General features: G+C 36.1%; 2 protein-coding genes across 3 annotated transcripts; both read left to right on the top strand.

Annotated features, from left to right (window-relative positions):
- Positions 1-10,699: 10,699 nt before the first annotated feature.
- LOC133289863 (polyol transporter 5-like) lies at positions 10,700-12,528 on the top strand. Of its 2 annotated transcripts, none has more exons than XM_061487879.1 (2): positions 10,700-10,894; positions 11,071-12,528. In XM_061487879.1, the coding sequence occupies exons 1-2, from the start codon at positions 10,786-10,788 to the stop codon at positions 12,480-12,482; spliced, it is 1,521 nt and encodes a 506-aa protein (XP_061343863.1). In that variant the 5' UTR covers positions 10,700-10,785; the 3' UTR covers positions 12,483-12,528. The 2 variants fall into 2 exon arrangements, with proteins under 2 accessions (XP_061343863.1, XP_061343864.1); XM_061487880.1 differs by having other exon boundaries at positions 10,797-10,894; positions 11,008-12,528.
- Positions 12,529-19,502: 6,974 nt separating this feature from the next.
- Positions 19,503-20,408, top strand: LOC133289836 (transcription repressor OFP8). Its single transcript, XM_061487839.1, has one exon. The coding sequence runs from the start codon at positions 19,503-19,505 to the stop codon at positions 20,406-20,408; it is 906 nt and encodes a 301-aa protein (XP_061343823.1).
- Positions 20,409-21,812: the final 1,404 nt, after the last annotated feature.

Here is a 21,812-nt window from a genome sequence, read left to right on the forward strand (position 1 = left end):
GATGCAATTGGCTCAACCTGTGCTGTAAACTGATCCCACTGAGAAATGTATCCATTTGCATAACATATATCTCCAATATGGAAAACCATGTCAATGTTTTCTAAGTCCTGGATAAGCTGCTTGGTAGTGTTAATGGAGCCCCGTTGGAAATTGTTGTATTCATTGGAACCATCCACTTCATCCTGCATGGTGAAATATGTATCAAATACTCAAAGAGAATTGCAAAATAAAAGGGTTATGGTTCACATTGAGGACACAATAGGGTCTCAAACCTTCCCCATATCACCAAATATGACTACACGTTGTAAAGACTTCTGCCCAGGAAAGGGAGCTGATCTAAACTGATAGGTTTCGCTCCAAATGTATGTACCATTGTTTAATTTGTGTCCTATCTTGTACTCATATCTGCACAATCCACAGCAAGCACAATCAACATTGATTCTATTTAATTGAACAACAATCATGACATCATTATAACAGACTCACTAATTTTAAATAGAAAAGATGACGCAACACAATAGGTTTCATTCTAGTTAGGAACTCAATAACAACAAAAATAGTTTATTTATTTTTACAACTATTGTTAAGGCCTAGAAGAAACCTATAGCAGATAATGACAATTCAAAAAAATTATTTGCACCTTTAGTCATTTTATTCAGATAATGACATAAAAGAAACCTATAGTGGTCCAATCTGATATGTTGTCATTTTATTGCACCAGGAAGCCATACGTAATGAGTGTGTTCAGTTATTTCAATTTCGATTGTTCAACAGTTGCAAGCAACCTGTGGTGGCCCAACCAATTGGCAACAAGGTATAGATGCTCTAACCAAAGATGTAGAAAACAAAATAACAATAAGCCGGTACAATTGATATAATGGTGAGGAATAATAGGTTCCAACCTCATTGTAAAAAAAAAAAAAAACAACAAAATAGACAGTTTTCAAAATAGACATTTCATATGTACCTCACAAGCTATTGAACCCGTTCAAAGCACAGATGTAACAGAAGAAATTTTTTCCAGTAAAATAAAATCATTTATTGTGTCAGATGCATCCAAACAATAGAATAAACGCGAAACATACGAATAAAGTTTAGTTTGTAATATTTTAAGACATAAAAAAAAGTGTACACAAGAAATAATCATTTGTAGGATTTTTATTTTTTGCGACAAAAAATAGTATACTTAATGTGTATGTGTATTAGCTTATTTTCTTTATCACAATTTTTCAAAGAGAATTTAAAAAATATGATTATTTTCTCATTTTTAATCTGAACCAAAGACGGGCCTCATACGATTATATAAAATGCTTACTTAATACTTACAGTACAGTACACTAAGCATGCATGGGGATAATTTAATTAAAAAGGAAAAAGAGTTTGTTATTTTAAATGACATAAGGTTATGTCATTTTAAGAGAGAAATAGACACAAAATAATTTTTTTAATTTAAAATTTAAATTAAAAAAAACCATCAACTTTCTCATGATTTTCATTTTCTTGTCTCTATCTCTCTCCTAAAATGACATAACTTATGTCATTTAAAATGACAAACATCAAACTCAATTAAAATTTTTTATATCTAAATATATACCTAACAAATATCAATAAGCGGCATAATATTTTTTTTTACCTTTTGCGTGTTATCTAATAAATGGAATTTATTAGAGATATCACGTATAAAAAAAATCATTCATTTATTTTTACTCAACAACTTTTTTTTTTGGTAAATTACTCAACAACTTTAACTAGTACTAATTCATAATATAGTATTATGTCTTTAGAATAAAATAATTTAGAATTCAATCATTGGTACATAAGTTTATGATTGTCCATCCTCTATTAGGCCATGTTTGATTTAAATTTGAATTATTTTGTAAAAATAACTCCCCAAATAATGATCATTTTTTAGTTTTTGAAACTAAAATTGAAGAATAACTTAAAGATACTTTCATAATTTTGTCATTTTTGCGATAAAAAATGTATAATTATAAAAATTTATTAATATTTTTATTAATAGCACCTTTATAAATAAATTTACTTTTTTAATTTTAAATCCAACTCTATTCAAATAAGTTTTTTTTTTAAAAAAAAAATTTATATTATAAAATAATTTTGACGATTTGTATTATAAAAAACATAAAATAAATTTCAAACATACCTAATTTTATATTTTAAAGACTTGCTTTGTTTGGATCTGAGCCCTGTTCTGGGATCAATTTGTTCTAGAGGCTTGGGTTCCAAATTTTTGCACTTCTCGAGGCTGTTTGGTAGAAGATTATTTTTAGATGCGTAGAAAAATAAGGGTGAGTTTTCTAGAATCTCATGTTTGATAGCACATTGGAGAAATTTTTTCTGAGAAAGTTATTTTCTGGATTTCGTGTTGTGTGTATTTTCTAAATCAAAATACCACCAAAAAATAACATTAGAGGGTGGTATTTCAAGAATCTCAGATGATAGGAAAATATGGATTAATTTTTCAGATAAAAATAACCAAACTTATTATTAGGAAAATTAACTCAATATTTTCGGAAATATTTTAGCTTGCCAAAGACCTTTTTGGTAATATTTTCGGAAAACTCACTTTCACATCATATTCCAGGAAATTGTGATTTCCAGACAAAAAAAATTTCTCTTCTACCAAACACACTCTAATATCAATCCCAAGTAAGGATGGCAAAGCGGGTTGCCTGTCCTGCCCCGCCCGTGCCCGCCATAAGCTCGCCAAAAAGCGGGCTGGCCCGTCCCGCCCCGCATGTGAAAGTGGGCAAGAAAACTCAGCCCGTCCCGTCCCGTTAGGGCGGGTGGGGCGGGCTGCCCGCCAAGCCCGTCAAATTTTACACTAAAAAAAGAAAAAGAAAAACTAAAAAATCCAGCCCATGCGGGCTGGCGGGCAGGGCGGGCCGGGCCGGCGGGCTGAGCCCGTATTGCCATCCCTAATCCCAAATTTGTCATCAATGCATCCATGGTTCTAATGTGTATTATAGTCTCTTTCTTCGTAATTGGGCTAAGGCCCAAAAATTTGTGATTGTTGACATTTTTCACTAACATTTTATTTTGGGAAATTATATCCTTCATGTTATATGAATCAAATTTTTTGTCATGTTAAAAAAAAGACAAGGTATGTAATATTAAAAAAAGTGAATGGGAACTTTATTTAATGAATTGCTCTTGTCCCTTTCTTACCATATAAAAGATTTGATTCCTACAATGAGATGAATGCATTTCACTTTATTTTGTAGGGCTAACTACCTGTTCTTTTATTGCTTTCTGCTAGTAACAAAGGTAACAGCTTAAAGGAGATTGAAGATGAGGCACCTTGAGTCTCAGTGTAAGGTTAATATTAACATATAAGGAGACTGAAATGCTGACTGAAATGCTGATGTGGATTTATCAGTTTCTCTTTCTGTTATAACAGATTGTAGTTAATTAATAAGTTAGTTAACCGTTATGTTAGTTAGCTTATTTCAGTTCCTTTTCTTCCGTTGATTGTACAGTAACTAGCTGATATATAAATCAGCTAATCTCAATGTAGTTTTTTTCAGTTTTTCAATAAAAGAATGAATGCTTCAATACTTTCCGCTGTTAATATGGTATCAGAGCTCTGACTAAGAGCTCTGGTATTCATCTGAACCTTTCTGTTTTCTTGTTTCTCTTCTCTTATCTTTCCTTTCGATTCTTGTTCATCTTGTGTCTTTCCAGTCATTTTTCCTTCATCACAAAATGGCAAATGCTCTTCCAGATTACTTGACAAATCCAGGAAATCCGTTCTTCCTCCATTCTGGTGAAAATCCTGGATTGATTCTTGTTTCAAGTCTTTTCGATGGAAAGAACTATTACTCATGGTCTCGTGCTATGAAGATGGCACTTCGCTCGAAGAACAAATTGGGATTTATTGATGGTACAATTCCAATTCCCAATCCTACAGATGCAATGTATGACCCATGGCAAAGATGCAACATGATGGTTTTATCATGGATCCATCGATCAATAAACTCAAGCATTCTACAGTCAGTTTTATGGACAGAGAATGCAATAGATGCATGGAATGACCTTTCTCAAAGATTTTCACAGGCAGATGCATTCAGAATTTCAGATCTTCAGGAGGAGATCTATCGCATTTATCAAGGTGAACGTTCTGTATCTGATTTCTATACTCAAATCAAGGCTCTTTGGGATGAGTTTGAGACTCTGCAGCCTCTCCCAACATGCATTTGCACTGTGCCATGTGGATGTGGCTTATCAAACCGAGTAAGAGAAAGAAGGGAGAAAGATCGTGCCATTAGATTCCTTAGAGGACTCAATGAACAGTTCTCAAATGTAAGATCTCAGATTATGCTTATGAAACCATTTCCATCTGTAAATGAGATTTTTTCTTTGGTGAGTCAGCAAGAAAGACAGCTTAACAATGAATCACAATCTGAGTTGAATGAAGGTCATAAAATTCTCACAAACACTGCAGTACAACAAAATTTTGTGCCACGTGGTGGGTTTAACAACTCATTTCGTGGCCGTGGACGTGGATCTAATAATGGTAGAGGCCGTGGAAATAGGTTATGCACATACTGTGGGAGAACCAACCATACAGTGGAAACCTGTTTTGAAAAACATGGTTATCCACCAGGTTTTGAAAGGAATAATTACTCATCAGGTTTCAAGCAGCGAAATCAAGTGAAGGCTGCTAATCTGATAATGAAAGAGGCAATGACTGATGGAGCTGACAAAGAAAGCAGTAAAGAAGCTGATGTGTTCTCTCAAATGCAGTATGAAAGGATCTTGAATATGATCCAATCCTCAATGAATGTTCCAACTGATACACATGTATCCAATCTTGTTCATGCGAACTCCTCACATACAGCCTCAAGCAACCACACTACCAATCCTCCCTCTGCCAATCCTAATATGACTTTATCAGGTAATCTCAGTACCAGATGGGTTATAGATACCGGAGCAATGGATCATATAACTCATCTTTCCTCATTTTTCAGTACCTTGACTCCAATTAAGCCAATTCCCATAACACTGCCTAATGGTTCGAAGGTCTTTGCTAAATCAACTGGCACGATTTACCTAACAGACAACCTTACCCTTCATAATGCACTATTTGTCCCTGAATTCCATGTAAACTTGATATCTGCTAGCAAATTATCACACACAGTACCTTGCTCTTTAACCTTTACTAACTCAAAATGTTTCATTGTTCAGATGAATACCAGGAAGATGATTGGTATAGCTAAAGAAGAAGATGGGTTGTTCATCATTGAGACTCCCAATCATACTAATAAAGCTGTTTTCAATTCCATTTCTCAAAATAAAGATTCTGTTTTATGGCATTTTCGCCTAGGACACATATCTGAATCTACTTTGAAGTCCATGTCATGTAAATTTCCCTTTATTCCAAATAAATCTGTAACTCCTTGTGAAATTTGTCATTATGCTAAACAAAAGAAATTACCATATGTTTCCAGTGTTACAAAATGTGTCCATTCTTTTGAAATGATTCATGTAGATATATGGGGACCTTATAAAACCCCCAGCATCCAAGGCTTTCGTTACTTTTTAACTATAGTCGATGACTATTCTAGATTTACTTGGATCATCTTCATGAGAAATAAAAGTGAAACTCGTGGTCACTTACAAAGCTTTATTACCTTAATTCAAAATCAGTTTAATACCACTGTTAAAATAATAAGAAGTGACAATGGTATTGAATTTGATATGCCTACATACTATCAACATAATGGCATCATACATCAAACCTCATGTGTTGAAACTCCAGAACAGAATGGAGTTGTTGAACGAAAGCATCAACACATCCTTAATGTTTCAAGAGCTCTTCTCTTTCAAGCAAATTTGCCTCTCCAACTATGGTCATACTGCATTTCACATGCAGTACACATAATCAACCGAACTACTACCCCTCTTTTAAATCATAAAACACCTTATGAAGTGTTGTATCATTCCCCTCCTATCTTAATTCATCTTAAAGTTCTTGGCTGCTTGTGTTTTGCTAGCTCTTTATCAAGTCATAGAACAAAATTCTCAGCTCGTGCTCATAAGTGTATCTTTCTTGGTTTCAAGGATGGAACAAAGGGGTATGTAGTTTTGGACCTTTCATCCCACAAGATATTTGTGTCTCGAAATGTTGTATTTCATGAAATGAATTTTCCTTTTTTATCTTCTAAAGATAATTCAAATCATGATTCTGTTTTCCCACTTTATTTTGATTTCAATGATCCATTCATTACTTCATTGAATAATTCCAATCCTACTGTCATATCAAACCATGATTTTGTTCAAATTCAAACTCAAAATACTATTGATTCTCACAATCCTAATGTCAATGACTCTCATAATGTCATTGAAAAATCTATAAGACAAAGACGTCCACCTTCATATCTCAATGATTTTTACTGCAATTTATCTTCTTCTACAGCAATGCAATCAGCTTCCACAGGTATATCTTCTAACACTAAAACTCCATATCCCATATCCTCTGTTGTCAATTTCAATAAATGTTCACCTGCTTATACCAAATACTGCCTTACCATTAGTGTCAATTCTGAACCAAAAACTTATAATGAGGCTGTTAAACATGAATGCTGGCGTCAGGCCATGGATGCTGAGATCTTAGCTCTTGAACAGAATAAAACTTGGAGTCTGATTGATCTTCCTAAAGGGAAGCAACCCATTGGCTGCAAATGGGTATACAAGATTAAATACAAATCAGATGGAAGCATAGAGCGTTATAAAGCCAGACTTGTGGCTAAAGGGTACACTCAACTTGAGGGTGTCGACTTCTTTGATACATATTCACCAGTTGCTAAGCTGTCCACTGTCCGCATTTTACTTGCCATTGCAGCAGCTCGAGGCTGGCACTTGGAGCAATTGGATGTGAATAATGCGTTTTTACATGGTGATTTAAATGAAGAAGTCCTCATGGTATTACCTCCTGGAATTTCTGCCTCCAAACCAAATCAAGTTTGTAAACTTGAAAAATCCCTTTATGGTTTAAAACAGGCCAGTAGGCAATGGTTTTCAAAGCTGTCCATTTCCCTTACTGATCTTGGCTATATTCCATCGTCTGCTGATCATACACTGTTTGTCCGAAACTCAGATCATTCCTTTACTGCACTTTTAGTTTATGTCGATGACATAATTCTTGCAGGAAATGATATCAGTGAAATTTCTCGAGTTAAAAGACATCTGGACAATCAGTTTCGAATCAAGGATTTAGGTTCCTTACGGTTCTTCCTTGGAATTGAGATCTCTCGTTCCTCTACTGGAATTATTATGAACCAACGTAAATATGCCTTGGAATTACTGGATGATGCAGGCCTTCTCGGATGTAAACCCTGCTCCACTCCAATGGATCCTACCAAGAAACTTCAACGCATACAAGGTTCACCTTACACTGATCCTTCATCCTACCGAAGATTGGTGGGCCGTTTGCTTTACCTTACTACCACCCGTCCAGATCTTTCCTTTGCGGTCCAACAAATCAGCCAATATGTATCCAACCCAATGGATGTTCATATGCAGGCTGCTCAACGGATTCTTCGTTATATTAAAGGTTCTCCAAGTAAGGGGTTATTCTTTCCTAGCTCAAATGACCTTTCCCTCTCTGGTTTTGCTGATGCTGATTGGGGTTGCTGTGTTGACACCCGCAAATCAGTTTCTGGTTTATGTGTTTTCCTTGGCGCAGCTCTTGTTACTTGGAGATCGAAAAAGCAGACAACTATCTCAAGATCCTTTACCGAGGCAGAATATCGTGCTCTTGCTAGCATGGCCTGTGAAATTCAATGGGTGAACTACTTGTTGCATGATCTTCATGTTCCTACATCCAAACCATCCTCTGTGTATTGTGATAGCCAATCTGCAATATATTTGGCACACAATCCCAGTTTCCATGAGAGGAGCAAACATATTGAAATGGATTGTCATATAATCCGCGAAAAGATCATCAATGGATTGGTTCATCTGCTGCCGGTTTCTACCAAGGACCAGTTAGCTGACGTGATGACCAAGGCTTTACATCATACTCCTTTTCATTCGATTATTTCCAAGTTGGGGCTCATGGACATTTGCCTTCCAACTTGACGGGGGGTATTAACATATAAGGAGACTGAAATGCTGACTGAAATGCTGATGTGGATTTATCAGTTTCTCTTTCTGTTATAACAGATTGTAGTTAATTAATAAGTTAGTTAACCGTTATGTTAGTTAGCTTATTTCAGTTCCTTTTCTTCCGTTGATTGTACAGTAACTAGCTGATATATAAATCAGCTAATCTCAATGTAGTTTTTTTTTCAGTTTTTCAATAAAAGAATGAATGCTTCAATACTTTCCGCTGTTAATAGTTAACTCATTGCTCACGAAAAATAATCTTGCCAAAACTCAAGTGGTGATCTAATAGAAACAATGATCAAAACTAAAGATTTGAGCATCTTGGCAATATTGGAAAAAAGAGAAAGAGGTGGTTTTTGTCGAATAGGTAGGCACATAAATTGCCTTTATTGTTTTGCTTGGTAAGGTACGTAATTGGATGCATGTTGGAAAAGGCTGCAACAGTTGATACATTAATATCACATGCTTTGGATAGATTACAGAACACGAAATTTAGGACACCGCGCGTGGAATGTAATAAATCTTTGGTACTATTGCTATATTTAAATTCAGTGCATATCATCAATGAGAGCAGTACACATCAGAGGAGAGAGAAAAGATTTGACAAAAAAAAAAAAGAATTTTAACTGATATGTAATATTGTCATTGGTAGAATGCACTGAATTTTTGATACAACAGTAGTACCAAAAATTTATTCCGTGAGATGACGCTGTCTTGATCAAGTAGGTGTTTCACAGGAAGGGTTGCTTGGAATTTGGGGCTTCCCTTCTTTACGTGACATGGACAAATGTATTTATTGACCTGCCTGTGTGACTGTGTGACCATTAAAGCATATGAACTATGAACCATGAGTGTAGTTGTGCAGCATATTCTTCCAAAGTCTGTCACTATCGTTTAGTTGGTTTTTTTTTATGGGAAAATATACTCTTATGTTGTATGAAAGAATTTTTCTCTCCTACACATACATCGATTTCCGTGTTACTTTTTTATTTCTTTTTTCTTTTTCTATAATAGGTGAGTCTCACACATGATTATTTCTATTGCATGAGAGAGTTCTCTTCTATTGCATGAGATTAATAAAGCCCTTTTTTTATACGTGTTTCGTTGGTTTTTGACTTTCGACTAAACAAAAGAAAGTACAAATTGCAACACCCAAACCAAATATAATGTTTCCTTTCTCTTTAATAACTTTAGTGTATAAGAAGAATTCACAAAACCTACACCTCATTCAGTTTAGGGCTAGGGTTATATTCATTAGCCTCTTGGAATCTTCACTTGGTAGTTATAGAATCTAAAGGTAAGGTTATTTATATGATAGTAAGAGAGTGCTAACACACCAACCATATTTTTCTTTGAGAAATAATCTGAAAGATCTACGACTAGTTAGACTCAAAAAATTTGTTCGTACAGAGAAGAACAGTTTATGGAGAATAATCAAACACGATGAGATATTGCATAGATGTGCACAATAAGATAATTCGTCATATTCCAAACAACAATGGTTTAAGGAGGCGTTTGGTACAGGAGAAATTTTTATTTATCCGGGAATCTCGATTTTAAAAAATATGATTTTTACATTCAGTTTATGATAATATCTGAAAATTTAAAATTTAAAAAATTCAGTTTCCCAGAAATCCGTGCCAAATCCCATAATTCCTTCGATACGACCAAGGATTTGAAGCTTCATGCTCTTTCTCTTTGGGTACTAACTAATTGATCGAGGAGTAAATTGAAGTCACAAAGCTTACGACTCATAATAAATAGAAATTCTCTAACAAAACTTACTAATCCTTTTTAATTCCTTGAAAGAGAAAGAAAGAAAAAAATCCAATTTTCATGCTCAAAAATATTTAAGTTCATACCTTTCTTACTTCCACAGTTCCACCCCTTCCCCCATTTTTAATTAGTAAATAGAATAATGTTTTTGAATTTTTTTAAAATTTTTGCTATTAATGCTTGAAGCTCCGCATTTCCTGTGTTTTAGGGATGAGTGTTAAAAAGGGAACTGAGAACTTTGTCGACAAATCATAAAAACCGGGTAAAGCAATATACGCAAATCGATTTTAAAATTTTAGAAAAGACTTGTTAAAAATTTCTTCGAGAATTCATAAAACATAGATTTTTTGCAAACACGCCATCGTACGATGTTGTGTGTTTCGGTGTTCTGACAGCCTGTCCTCCACTCAAATTATATAAAACAAAACCTATGGTTATGAAAATGTAAAATCATGTAGTGAAAATGAAGTTTTAATTTACAACCTAATATATTTGTATTATTTTATGATAAAGAAAAATGTAAAAAGAAATGAAGCGTAAATAATATAATTAGGTGAAGATAGGGGGCTATTAAGGGATGTTTGGAGAATTCATCAAAAAAAAAAAAAAAAAAAAAAAAGGGATGTTTGGAGGGAAGAGGGTCGAGTGGTATTTTGCCACGTCATTTGCATTTTCTTAAACTCGTTAGTCTTTCACTTCTCATTTGCCATTAAATGGGAAGCCGACAATTACTTTGCTTTAAGTACCGCAATTTGGCTCTGTCTGCAAACTGCAATTACACTCTCACCTAATTAAACTCTCTCTCTCTCTCTCTCTCTAGTCCCTATCCATCCTCATCCTCATTCTCCACCTCTTCACTCACCTACCAGTCAGAAAAAATTAATGGACAGCAATGGCAAAGAAACCACAGCAGTTACCCAGACTCGCCTCAACAGATTCACACTCCTCTGTGCTCTTCTCGCTTCCACCAACTCCATTCTCCTCGGTTATGGTCAGTTAATTTCCATCATCTCATTTTGTATATCCTTACATTTTTTTTTATTTTTTTAGGGGCAGAAAAACAAGCTAACCCAAATAAAATGATTTACTTTTATATTTTATTAGGAGTTTAATTAATTGATAAGGAAATGTGTGTGTGTGTGTTTGATGGATGGATGGATGGATCAGATATTGGGGTTATGAGTGGGGCAGCGGTGTTGATAAGGGAAAACCTAAAAATCTCATCAGTGCAAGAGGAAGTGTTGGTGGGAACCCTGAACGTGTTCTCTCTAATTGGATCACTGGCATCTGGAAAAACCTCTGATTGGATTGGAAGGCGTTACACAATTGTGTTGGCAGCTTCCACATTCCTAGTTGGTGCCATCTTCATGGGTCTTGCACCATCCTTCCATTTCATATTAGCTGGTAGAGTAGTCGCTGGTATTGGTGTTGGCTATGCACTCATGATTGCACCTCTCTACACAACTGAACTCTCCCCTGCTATGACACGTGGCTTCCTCACTTCCCTCCCCGAAGTCTTCATCACTCTCGGCATTCTCCTTGGCTATGTCATCAACTATTCTCTTTCGGGTCTCCCTCAAAACTTGGGTTGGAGACTCATGCTTGGCCTTGCAGCCATACCCGCTATTGGTATTGGTTTAGGTGTCATAGCCATGCCCGAGTCCCCTCGTTGGCTCGCTATGAAAGGAAGACTTGACGATGCAAAACGTGTTCTCCTCACTATCTCATCAAATCCTGAGGAAGCTGAGTCAAGGCTTCAAGAAATAACCAAAGCCGCATCCTTGCTCTCAAGCCCAAGCCCAAGCACAAGCCCAATTGGTAATTGGTCTGGCCAGGGTGTTTGGAAGGAGCTCTTGCTAAGCCCTTCTCGGCCCATTAGGCGCATGCTTGTTTCTGCCATTGGGATCAACTTCTTCATGCAAGCCTCCGGAAACGACGCCGTTATATATTACTGCCCGGAGATATTCAAAGCCGCCGGAATTCACAGCAAGAAACAACTCTTTGGGGTTAATGTGATCATGGGTTTGGCTAAGAGCTTTTTTGTTTTGCTTTCTGCACTCTACTTGGACAAGTTTGGAAGGCGGCCTCTTTTGTTGTTGGGCTCATTTGGCATGGCGGTGTCCCTGTCTGGCTTGGGCCTGGGCTCAAAGATTCTAGAGGATTCAACCAGGAAGCCCGTCTGGGCTGTTGTGTTGTGTATCGTGGCTGTGTGTGCCGATGTTTCTTTCTTTTCTATTGGGCTTGGGCCCATTACGTGGGTATACTCATCCGAGATTTTTCCAATGAGGCTTCGGGCACAAGGTTCAAGTCTTGCAATTTCGGTGAATCGGTTGGTGAGTGGGATAGTGTCCATGACGTTCTTGACCATATCCAAGAAGATAACATTTGGAGGAATGTTCTTTGTGCTGGCAGGGATCATGGTGCTGGCTACGGCTTTCTTTTATGTATTTATGCCGGAGACCAAAGGCAAGTCCTTAGAAGAAATGGAAACTCTTTTTGAGGATAATAATAATAATAATAATAATAATAATAATAAGAAACATAGTAATGATAGGGGGACGGAAATAGAAGTTGTTTAGGGGGAGGTGTTGCTAGATTCGGGTATGTGTTTCCTTTCTCCTTTCTGATTACCCGATATTTTATCTTAAATCGCAATTGCATTGCTGATTATATCTGAATCTAATTAAACAAATTCTAAGCACGATCAATTATGCTTTTAGCTACAAACATTTACGAAATTGTGCTTAATGCTAGAAAAAAGTACGAGGCAAGTAGCATTATACCCCAATATTAATGTTCGTAAGTAAGTGACAGAGAAATTTTTTAATGAGATGCCAACGTTCAACTGGATGGACAGGAAAATAAAGGACCAGAGTGCAAAAAATTTCAATCCCAGCGAAAAATATATATATATATTTGTAAGTCTCTTTGAGAATGAACAACACTAAGTACAATTAATCCCCACACAAAAAATCACCAAAACACAAAAAAACATATTACAAAAAGTAACTTCAAACTGTATGTTAAGAACCTTGAGGTCATCACCTTAAAAACTAGCTCAAAGGGTGGGAGTGACCAAGGCCTTATAAAGATCACATTAGTTGCTCATACAATCAATGTGGGACTATATATCTCAACACGCCCCCACACGCAAGAGCCCTTTGGGCGAGAAGCGTGGAATTGCACAGGCCCAATTTTTGGTTTACCTTTTTGTGCTTTTTATTTTAATTCTACCTGAAAATGGGAGGCGGTGAGGATCGAACTTGTGACCTTATAATCACTCAAGCTTTGATACCATGTAAAGAACCTTGGGATACACCACCCCAAAAGCTAGCTCAAAGGGTGGGAGTGCCCAAGGTCTTATAAACTCCACATTAGTTGTACATACAACCAATGTGGGACTATATATCTCAACACGCCCCCTCACACGAGAGCCCATTGGGCTTGAAGAGTGGACAATGCAACAGGCCCAGCCTACCTGTGCTAAGAAACGCCACAAGAGAAAGTGGGGGGCGACGAGGCTCTGATACCATGTAAAGAACCTTGGGATACACCACCCCAAAAGCTAGCTCAAAGAGTGGGAGTGCCCAAGGCCTTATAAAGGCCACATTAGTTGCACATACAACCAATGTGGGCCTATATATCTCAACACGTCCCTCACACGAGAGCCCAATGGGCTTGAAGAGTGGACAATGCAACAGGCCCAGCTTATCTATGCTAAGAAACGCCACAAGAGAAAGTGGGGGACGGCGAGGCTCTGATACCATATAAAGAACATTGGGATACATCACCCCAAAAGCTAGCTCAAAGGGTGGGAGTGCCCAAGGTCTTATAAACTCCACATTAGTTGCACATACAACCAATGTGGGACTATATATCTCAATACGCCCCCTCACACGAGAGCTCATTGGGCTTGAAGAGTGGACAATGCAACAGGCCCAGCCTACATGTGCTAAGAAACGCCACAAGAGAAAGTGGGGGGCGGCGAGGCTCTGATAGCATGTTAAGAACCTTGAGGTCACCACCCTAAAAGCTAGCTCAAAGAGTGGGAGTGCCTAAGGCCTTATAAAGGGCACATTAGTTGCCCATACAATCAATGTGAGACTATATATCTCAACACTGTAGTTACCAAGTTTTACGGTATTTAAGGAGGCATTTGATTCAGGTTTTCTAAATACTTTCCTATGCATCTAAGTTTGGCAAAGTGTGTAAGCCATGTTTGGTAGCGAGATTTAAAATTCCCCCCGGGTACCATATTTGCATAGCGTTTAGAAATGCTTGCAAAATTCATATAGAAGTCATTATTTAGAAAGACAATTTGGAGGTGGTATTTGGGTTTGACAAGTTAAATGGGCAAGAAGGGAAAGCTGATGCAGACCAACACACACTGGTTTGAGACTTTACACAACGGATGTTGTCCAACACACACTGCACTAAGACTTTACATAACGGTAATTTACATTCAAAAAGTTTTAAAAGGGGTATTTTAGTATTTTTAATCAATTTTTCCATCAATATTTTACTTTCAATCAAATATACACTCCGAAAATTTAATCCAATTTTCTCATTAATATTTCAGTATACCAAACAATTTTTTTTAAACTTTCCTACTAAAATCACTTTCCGACAAAGTAATTCTATTTCCTGCAAAAAAAAATTTCTCCGGAAACAAAAGAACCCCCTGAGATTAGGTGAGTGCCCGTGCCACTGAGTTACAAGCTTATTGATAAATTTAGTATTAACCATAAAGAGGAATGCTCTTCAATACATCCCTACGTTGCTAAAAGGAATATGGGTATCAAAGTTAGCATCATGGAGAAACTGAATGACTTTCAACAATCAGAAAATTGAATGCTTCCTTGTTTGGCCTCAGGGAGAAATACTGAGACCTAACCTGCTTTTCTGTTTTACGAGAAAAAAAACATGACTCAGTTGCCATCCCCATGGACTTGGTTGGTCCCTAATGAACCAGCACCCTGGGGTTGTTAATTTGCTAGTTTTATCTGTTGAATGATAAAGAAAATGGGAAAAAAACGTGTGTGGATAAAAGACAGCTACAGTTTGAGTCACGGGTGCTGAATCCTTGATAAAATTGGCTACTCTGCTCCTCAGATGCGGGTTGACATTAATCTAAGTCATATGGCAAAGAGGGTATACGAAATTCATGTTCCTAGTCACTTTTTGCATTGTTTAGTTTATCGAAATGGACATATTTTAGCTTCTGCTTCGACTTTAAAATCACTGGTTTGTACCATTTGCGAAAGCATCGGCTGGTGTCTGCAACTTACTTCGCTTGTGTCTGCAACTAGCTGGTTTCAATTCAAAACTTTAAACATATATTATACTCCGCTCTTTGATGAAGCATCAGTGTCCAGACTTTTGCTCACGGTGTCATTTTGGTTCAATGCCCTTGTCTGATTCTGCAAGACAAAACAGTTCGATACAAACTTAACGTTAGGGGATTTGAAATATTTACCTAATCACTTCATTCACTTGTAAAAAATATACTATGCGTTACGTGTGGGATTTGAAGCATTACACAATGTGTCACGTATGTATAGCCAATAGAAAGGACAAGCACATGAAATTGTGCATAAAGAGAAAAATAAGAGTATACTACATCAGGACCATACGTCATGATCCAAATGTCAAACACTAACACCTCCCTTTGCTTTCATTGACAAGCCATAAGCTAACAAAAACAGGGCTCAGAGCCTTTTATATAATCATAAGCAGAGCAAATCGGAGCAACAGTGTGTCAAGAAATCCATGTAATTGTAAATGTTTCTTCTTGTCATTAAGTTCACGTGAATTTCAAAAGCTGACTGTAACTATCCCAGACTGTCTGTTAACCCTTGGTTGGTGGGGCATTTGAAGGTAAAGGGTAAGAGCTGTTCTCTTCCATGTGTCGTTATGTGTTTGGAAGCTTCCAAGACTTTGAGATTCTCTTCGGAGAGAGAAAGGACTTGACCTCTTGATTTCAAGTACACTTTTTTAGTGCTAGTGTTTAAATGGGATATAGGAAAATAAAGAGGGTAATAGAAGGGATTATCACCCTTAATTTTTTGGGGAAGCTAAGTGTAGTACTTTGTTAAGATTCAAGTTGGTGTAGCCAAAGACTTCAAACCTCTAATCTTGTCTTCTAACTACCGGACGAGTCGAGCAAGACACGAGCATGTTGACAAAGTTACTAAATAATATCAATTTAGATGGGAACATGGGAAAGATGACAATATTACCTTTGTCCTCCACTCCCGTATCTCACATATCGAAAATCAAATTTCCCTCATTCTCTCTCTCTCTCTCTCTCTGAAACATTCACTATCAACTTTTGTAGCTTTCTTCCAAATTCAGACTCAGAGAACTCAAAAAATGTACTTGGGAGCTCCCACCCACTTCTTACCTCCTTAAATCCAATTAAAAAGAAAAAGAAAAAAAAGAGCCAAGATCAAATGAAAAAAATAATAGATGATAGGTTAGGTTGATTGGTCTCTAGTCCATATATTTTTGAAATCTATTTTCTTGGTTTTGGGGTTAACGTACTTGTAGAAATTATTTGAAATATGCAGCAATCTGAAATGGAAACAACCCACCATTTTGATTGAAATGATTTGGTCAAAAAGTCACTATTCAACAATTGGTATATGGGATGCTCAGTTCCTTCAGTTGAGTACTGTAAGTATAGGTACTAGGTACTATTTGTTAGTGCCCCGCAAGACCCTTCCATGCCCATCTGTAAGCAATAAGTAATACAGCATTCAGCTTCTGTTTGGTTCGGTAGAAAAAAAATTTTACTAGAAAAATGTAATTGATAGAAAAATGATTGAAAAGTGAGTTTGATAGAAAAATGTAAAAAAAGTTGTTTAGTTGACCCAAATATTACCAGGAAAATTTATTTAAATATGCAAAATCTATGTTCGGGAGAAACTTTGCACCTGTTTTTTCACTTCCCCAGTCATCTCACAATACCACATCTCAAGTGGTATTCTGTAACAGTGAATTTCATCCAAAAATCAACACAAAAGTCATTTTCCCATCTATCCTATTTGTCTGGTATTTCTTAAAAAAACCTGAACCAAACGTGATATTTTCCAATATGCACCTACACTTTCCCATCCATCCTAAAATAAACCTTCACCAAACACTACCTAATTGTCTTTCCTTTCCTGAAGCATATTCTGAAGGTTGTTGAGCTTGCAAAGGAGCACACCGCAAGAAAATGGGCTACCCAAACCTATATAATATTAATAAAATGGGATTTTAAGATTTTTTTCTCTTCTTTTTTTTTTGGGAGAGGAGGGTTTGTAATTTTGTATTTAGAGGGGACACCGGAAATAATTTAAAAATGCTGTTATATAGTACCTACAGACATTATATCTCATGTGAATATATACTTATCCGTGACCTTCATTAAAAATAATCAAAGACTAAAAAACTATTAGGTGGGCATGTCATTAAAAACCTTATTAGCTTGCTATTTTGTTATACTGTCCATCAAGTAGCTAGATGTGAACAATCGTCTGACATCTAACAGAAAAAGTAATTGAAAAAGCTTCCACCCTTCCTTGTTTGAGTTTGTATTGAGAAAGAGGAAAACAATGAAAAAATAAGCAAACATGCGAGAGTATTTCATTTTGGTTTTAAGTCACAATATATACTTTCCAAATATAAAGAATTAAAAAATAAAAGGAAGGCACTTTATTGCTTAGTTTGTTTTAAAGTAAATCTTTTGATATAATACTTTCAATCTATCACGGGTCTATGTAGAAGAAATCAAGTTTAGGTAAAGATTCTTAAACTGTTATTGAAAAGGCTATGTTAATGACTTAATGTGGCACTTTAATTTTATTTTTCTTATTGCGTATTACTAGGAGATACCGGCTCGCTTTTTCTACCATTTGAATTTCAAACACCATTAAGCGCTTTGAGCTAGTTCAATTTATGTCCTTGATCCTGGTCCCCTACCACCATGTATGTCCCAGAGCAAACATGCGCTGCAGTTGAAAATTTATTTTTTGACTTAATTGGCACAATCAGTCAATTACTAGAATAATAGACTTCATTCTCAATATTTTACACGTCAGGTTGAACACCTTTGGTATTATGCAAGGAAAATATTTTTCTCATATTGTATGAGAAAATTTATCTCATGTTTTATATTTATCAAAATTTGAATCAATATTTTATTTTTAGTTGTGAGACTCACTTAATTATATCTCTATGTAAGATAATATTATCTCATATAATATAAGAAAAATATTATCCATTATCTAAACTTCTTGGCTCTCCACTCAATTTCCAGGGAAGAAAAATTAAAAAAAGGAAAAAAAGCATTATAAATCTTCTTCGTGATGCGATCTCTTGTAGAAAATTTTTAGTGATCCACGACCATTGAAAATTAGATGATCCTTTTTTCAAAATAAAAATATTAATTTTTTTAATTTTATTTTTATAATTCTCTCTTAATCCCCTCTCTTTTTTTTCGGAAAGGGGTATGGTGCTCTTGAAGCACCAAAAAATGTTCTCGATCTCTCGAGTCAGAAATTGTGCGAGTTATTTAAAAAAAAAAAAAAAACTATGCCAGTGACTATTTTATTTTATTTTTATTTTTTTTAGTAAAAGTAGTGACAATTTTTTCTCTCTAAGATAATCGAAAAAATTTCTTGTCCTGCAAGCCTCACCCATGCGGGCATGTCCTGGTGTTGGTACTTATCCAGGAAGCTTTGTGCTTTTCAGAGTTTCACTCATACCAGTAGTTGAAGTTAGAGCGTAACATAAAAGGACAAAGGGTAAAATTTACTCCCAACAAATTTGAATTCTCCTATACGCCAACTATTTATTTTACACCTTAACTTGAGGAGTTGAAATGGGTAAAATTTGACAAAAGGCTCCATGTGATTTGTTAAAAAAACAAAGTAAATCATAGTATAAAAAATTATAATTTGTTTAATTTTTATAATAGTACTAATAATAAATAAAAGAACAGTTTAAAGAATATTATACAATTCTAATTATTTTACCAATTTAATCAGGTTATAAAATTTTATTCACGGAACATAAAAAAATTCTTTTTTATTTTTCTTTTTTTCTAACTTTAGTGCATAATGAATAACAGAAGATATTTCACCAAAAAAAGAAAAGAAAAGAAAAGAAAATATTATAATAAATTTTAGATAAAGGAAAAAAATGTCATTCAAGTCAAACATTTATGCTGAAATGTAACTTAAGAAGGTCATAAGTATACTTTTTAATGCATACTATACTAGAGCTTTTATTTATTAGGAAAAAGTTAAACCCGGTGGCTACCTACATTAAAGCATGAAGGTCAATTTCAACTGTTGCAAGTGTTAAGTAAACAAAAACAAAATTGTGTCATTGATCCACTCACTGGACAATCGGGACAGAGAAGAGGACGAGAAAAAACAGCAAAAAGTTGCATCACTCTCTCTTTTTTCTCCCTTTCTTTTTAAATTTATAATAATTAATACAACTTTCAGTTTCTCATCCCTTTATAACTCTCCCTCCTCATTATTCTCCTTCAAATAACTCACTCCTCTTTTCTCTCCCCATTGTGGCTCTGTATTCCCTCACACTCCTCCATGGAAAATCAAAACAAGCTCAAAATGCGAATCTCTCGCGTTTTCCGATCCTCATTCGGTTCCTGCAGGACCCGAAACTTAACTGATGTAATGGAAAAAGCAGTGTTTGCACCACCCAACCACCGTGGCTTCCACCTGATCGAGCCACCATCTCCCAAAACTCGACCGTTTCCACCCATTTGCAGGCCCAAAGGGTCTGAAACCATCGATGACCGATGCTTCGTTTCTGTTAAGGATTCTCTTCGCAGACGCAAAATCTCAGAGTGGTCATCACCCTTTGTCTTGGGTGGCAATGGCAATGGCAATGGAAATGGAAGCCTCAATGGCAGGTCGTGTCCCCCAGCTTCACCAAACACCACCTTCAGCACTATCCACGAGAACCACTTCGGTTTCGATGAGAAAACAAAGGTTTCAGCAAGAAACCTAAGGAACAAGAAGAAAAAGAAGAAGAAGCATACCCAGAAGAAAAGCAAGGCCAGAGAGATGTTCCCGTTTAACTCTTGTGCTAAAGATACAAACTTTGGTGGGTATTGGTGGTATAGCAGCGATGATGAAGACGATGAAACTGACACCCTTTTCTCCTCCAAGAGCCTGTCTTCTGATTCCTCAAGGTCTCGCCGCCGGCACCCTTCACGCCGGAAAAATGACCGGAGTTCTGAGATGGGTGTTCTGCCATTGCACGGGAAGGTGAAGGACACGTTCGCGGTGGTGAAGCGCTCGAGTGATCCATACAATGATTTTAGGACGTCGATGGTGGAGATGATTGTTGAGAAACAGATATTTTCGCCTGCGGATTTAGAGAATCTGTTGCAGTGTTTTCTGTCACTGAATTCGGATCATCATCATAAGATCATTGTTGAAGTCTTCACAGAGATTTGGGAAGCACTGTTCTCTGACTGGCTTTGATATACATATTTTGAAGGGGGAAAAAAAATAAGAGGGAGAAAGAAAATAGCTATCTAATCTTCTTTCTCTCTGTTATTTGTGTTAGTTTCTAAGGATATTAGTTTAGTTCTTCTAACTTAGTATGCTTGTATGATATTCCATCTGCTGCTCAATTTACTGAGTTTTACTTCTTTACTTCCATTTTCATTGCTAGACATTTTGTCTCTTTACAAACTGAAGCTGAATCTTCTTCATCCGGTGTTTGTTTATTTTGTTTTGTTGTTTCTGTTTAAGTCTTCGTATGGATATACTGACACAGAACTGTATTTGCAAATGTGGTGGTAAAATTGTGAAAAGACCTAAAAAAAAGGGGCACATGTTTTGTTTTGGGGAGTGCCAGCCTTTTTTATCCTTAGCTGGTGTTTGGTTGATAGTTTTTTTAGAGGATATCTATGTTTCTTAAGTATGGCTTTTAGAAATACCATGTTTGTTTCAATATTTTTCACCAAAAACCCATCTATCCAATTTGTCTGGATTTATGAGAAAGATAGATATCCGCACTGTTTAGAAACCCAATTTGAAGGTGGGATTTTTCAGAAAACCGGTTATCTGACTTTTAATGCACTGTTGATTTCATAAAGTTACCTAATTTTCCCAGTAAAGTTTTTCCCCACCAAACAACTTTTTTTTACATTTTTCTACCTATCTCACTTTATCTATCTTTCCAATCATTTCTCTATCTATCTCATTTCCCTACTATTCCAAAAAAATTTCCTGAACCAAACGCCCCTTTGGAAAAGATTGCCCAATGGAAATGGGAAAACAAGGGAAGGGGTCTTGCATGTGTCCTCTAGGTTGCACTTCTGAGTTCTGACCCTGAAGCTTGAAAAAGATGGCGATGGGATGCTTTTTTTTTTTTATTTGAATGAAGGAAAATGCTTGAAAACACCAAAGCTGTCTTACTCTCTCTCTCTCGTGTTGTTTTATTGGACCTTTCGAAATGCTTTTTATTCGTATGCGCCAAAAGAATACAAAAAGACTTTGCTCGTTTTCTATAGTGCCCCCAGAAAATAAGAGAAAAGGAAGAGGCGCTTTTGTCTTTCCATTGTAATTAGTAGGTTATCATTAGATGAGAGGCCGCTTAGTGTTGGAGATACGCTTAGTAGGGTAAAAAAACCACGCTTCTTACTTTAATATTATTATTTAACTCTTGGGATAAAAGTGAGATCTGCATTTGATTAAGTCAAGTCAGGTAACAAAATATGGATAAACTTCATAAACTAATGATAACTAATAATATTCTAACACCCCAATTATACTTACAAATTATTATTAAGGGTTTAACTAATAATATTCTAACTAATAATATTCTAACACTCCAATTAACATCCCCAAGGAATAGGTGTTAAGTTTATTTTAAAACCA

Source organism: Gastrolobium bilobum, unplaced genomic scaffold (assembly GCF_033153095.1).
Source record: "Gastrolobium bilobum isolate Gb01-03AN ecotype WA unplaced genomic scaffold, APGP_CSIRO_Gbil_v1 utg4848, whole genome shotgun sequence".
Taxonomy (NCBI): Eukaryota; Viridiplantae; Streptophyta; class Magnoliopsida; order Fabales; family Fabaceae; genus Gastrolobium; species Gastrolobium bilobum.